This window comes from Gavialis gangeticus, unplaced genomic scaffold (assembly GCF_001723915.1).
Source record: "Gavialis gangeticus isolate Ggan-Ray unplaced genomic scaffold, GavGan_comp1, whole genome shotgun sequence".
Classification (NCBI taxonomy): Eukaryota; Metazoa; Chordata; order Crocodylia; family Gavialidae; genus Gavialis; species Gavialis gangeticus.
The window spans coordinates 3,433,838-3,436,140 of NW_017729026.1; the positions used below are offsets into that span (position 1 = coordinate 3,433,838).

The 2,303-nt window shown below is 50.7% G+C and overlaps 1 protein-coding gene across 2 annotated transcripts in view; it reads left to right on the forward strand.

Moving 5' to 3' along the window:
• Positions 1 to 7: 7 nt before the first annotated feature.
• Positions 8 to 2,303, forward strand: part of MED23 (mediator complex subunit 23) — an 84,141-nt gene continuing 81,845 nt past the window's right edge. For both annotated transcript variants that reach the window (XM_019520268.1, XM_019520269.1), the window contains exon 1: positions 8 to 95. In XM_019520268.1, coding sequence (XP_019375813.1) covers positions 36 to 95 — 60 coding nt within the window. In that variant the 5' untranslated portion in view covers positions 8 to 35. The remainder of the gene's footprint in view (positions 96 to 2,303) is intronic.

A 2,303-nucleotide genomic window follows, 5' to 3' on the forward strand; every position in this document is an offset into this window, starting at 1 on the left:
GCGCCGCGCCGCGCCGGGCCTGGCTGGGCCGGGCCATGGCGGTCCCGATGGCGCCGATGGAGACGCAACTGCAAAGCATCTTCGAGGAGGTGGTGGTAAGTGCGGCCCCTCGCGCGGGGCGCCCCGGGGTCAGGCCCCGGTTCTGGGGGGGAGGGGCCCGCACTGAGGGACGGGGGAGCAGTTATCCGTTTAGACAGAGGCGTGTGTGCGTGTAGGTGTACACATGTGGATGCACGCACGTACATGCGTACATATACATACATGTGTGCACACATGCAAACACGCATATGTGCATGCGCACGTACGAACACACACATGCAAACACACGTGCGCAAATATGCACACAAACACTTAGGCATACGTGTGCATACAAGCACGCACGCATCGGCGACAGCGATCCCTCGGAGTTGAGGATGACGTCCGTCAGGCTTGATGGATCCTCAGGTGACTGAGGAACCTGATCCTGGATGCACACGTTCTTCCACGACGGGGGCATGTTGTTGCACAGGGCAGTGGGATTCGTAGCCCCAGGTTGGTCTCCATCTCCCTCCTCCACTGCTGCTGTTCTGCCTCGGTATCGAGTCATTGGGCCTCGAGGTGGCACACACCGTATGTGTATATGCACATGTATATGCACATATGAACACTCATGTATGCACACGTGCACATGCATGTACACACGCGTGCACACACACACACACACACACACTTTCAGGCTAGATTTCAGGAGGCGCTACTTCATTGTCAGGGTGGCTAGGATCTGGAACCAACTTCCAAGCGAAGTGGTGCAGGCTCCTACCCTGGGGGTCTTTAAGAAGAGGCTGGATGAACACCTCGCCGGGGGTCGTTTGACTTGGCAGGGGGTTGGACTTGATGATCTGCTCAGGTTCTTTCCGACCCGACCAACTAAAATGTGTACACATAGCCGTGTGCGCACACACATGCACATACATGTCTATCTCTTTGGTACTCCCTCACAGCGGAGGATGATTGTCTTCCATAGCTGTCTTATCTGTGGGTCCAAAGTTGCCTGACAAGGCCGACCTGGGATCCGCAGACTCTGCTGCAGCTCAGGCACAGGTTTCCATGCGGGGCAGGTGGCTCCAGATTCTTGATTCGGTCCACCACAAGCTGCTTCTGCCGGTCCCATTTTTCTGTCTCTTGTCATTGTAAGGTTTCAAGGTACTGAGAGTACTTTCAAAGCATCCTGGGGGTGCTGCCACTGCGTGGTCTGCATGACTGCTTGTGCATCAGTTACCCCTACTTATTTTGCAGCTAACATTTTCTGAAGGTCATTCTTCTATCTGCCACCTGTGGATGTGCTGGGTAGCAGTACAGCTTTGTCCCCAGATAATATGCATCTCTCTCCAGAAAGTGCATAAGCTTTCCTAACCCAAGTGGTAAGTGAACTTGGATTTTAGGAACGCTTGTACTTTCTCTGTGTTTTCATGCAGTCATAAAATCATAGAAAATTAGGGTTGGAAGGGGCCTCTCTGGGTTGCCTGCTCCAGTGCCTTACTAGCCTCCTCATGAGAGTGTTTTTCCTTATAATCTAACCTAAACTTCCGTTGCTGCAACTTGAGACCATTGCTCCTTGTTCTGCCATCTGCCCCTACTGACAATGGTCTAGCTCCATCCATTGTCTTATTTTGTTAAGCTAAATGTATTTCACATGGCTGAAAGGCAGTTACAGAGAGGATGGAGAGACTCAGTGGGGGCAGATGACAGAATGAATAAGGAGCAATGGTGTCAAGTATATACGTGTGTACATGTGTCTGTGTACACAAACATATGTAAACACAAATCTTATGTAAATATGTGTGTATATGTGTATACATATATGAATAGACATACACACACACTTATATCTAGATAAAAAACAAGCTTTCCTCAGCTCAGGATCATGTGGATTGAGGTTAAGTTTGTACTGAGATTAAGGTTTTGGTGTTCAGAGCTGGGGGGGAGCAAGGGGTGCTAGTAAAGAATGTAAAAAGTAAAGAGATGTCTTTGCAGCCACAAGCCGGGAGAATGAGCCCACTGGCAGTTTTTACTGGTTTTAAGGAGTGTGGCTGGTACCAACACCAGACAGGTTGGGATTATATCAGTGAAGACATGGGCCCAAGCAGGAGCTTTGGACATCAAATGAAAAAGAAAAGGCTGAATTCTGGCAGAAGCAACAATAGTTGGCCAAGGTCTAGAGCAGGGGTGGGCAATTATTTCAGGCAAAGGGCCACTTAACCAGTTTTGACAGGCTGTGAAGGGCTGCATGAGTAGCCCCACCCCTCGACACGAGCCCCGCCCCC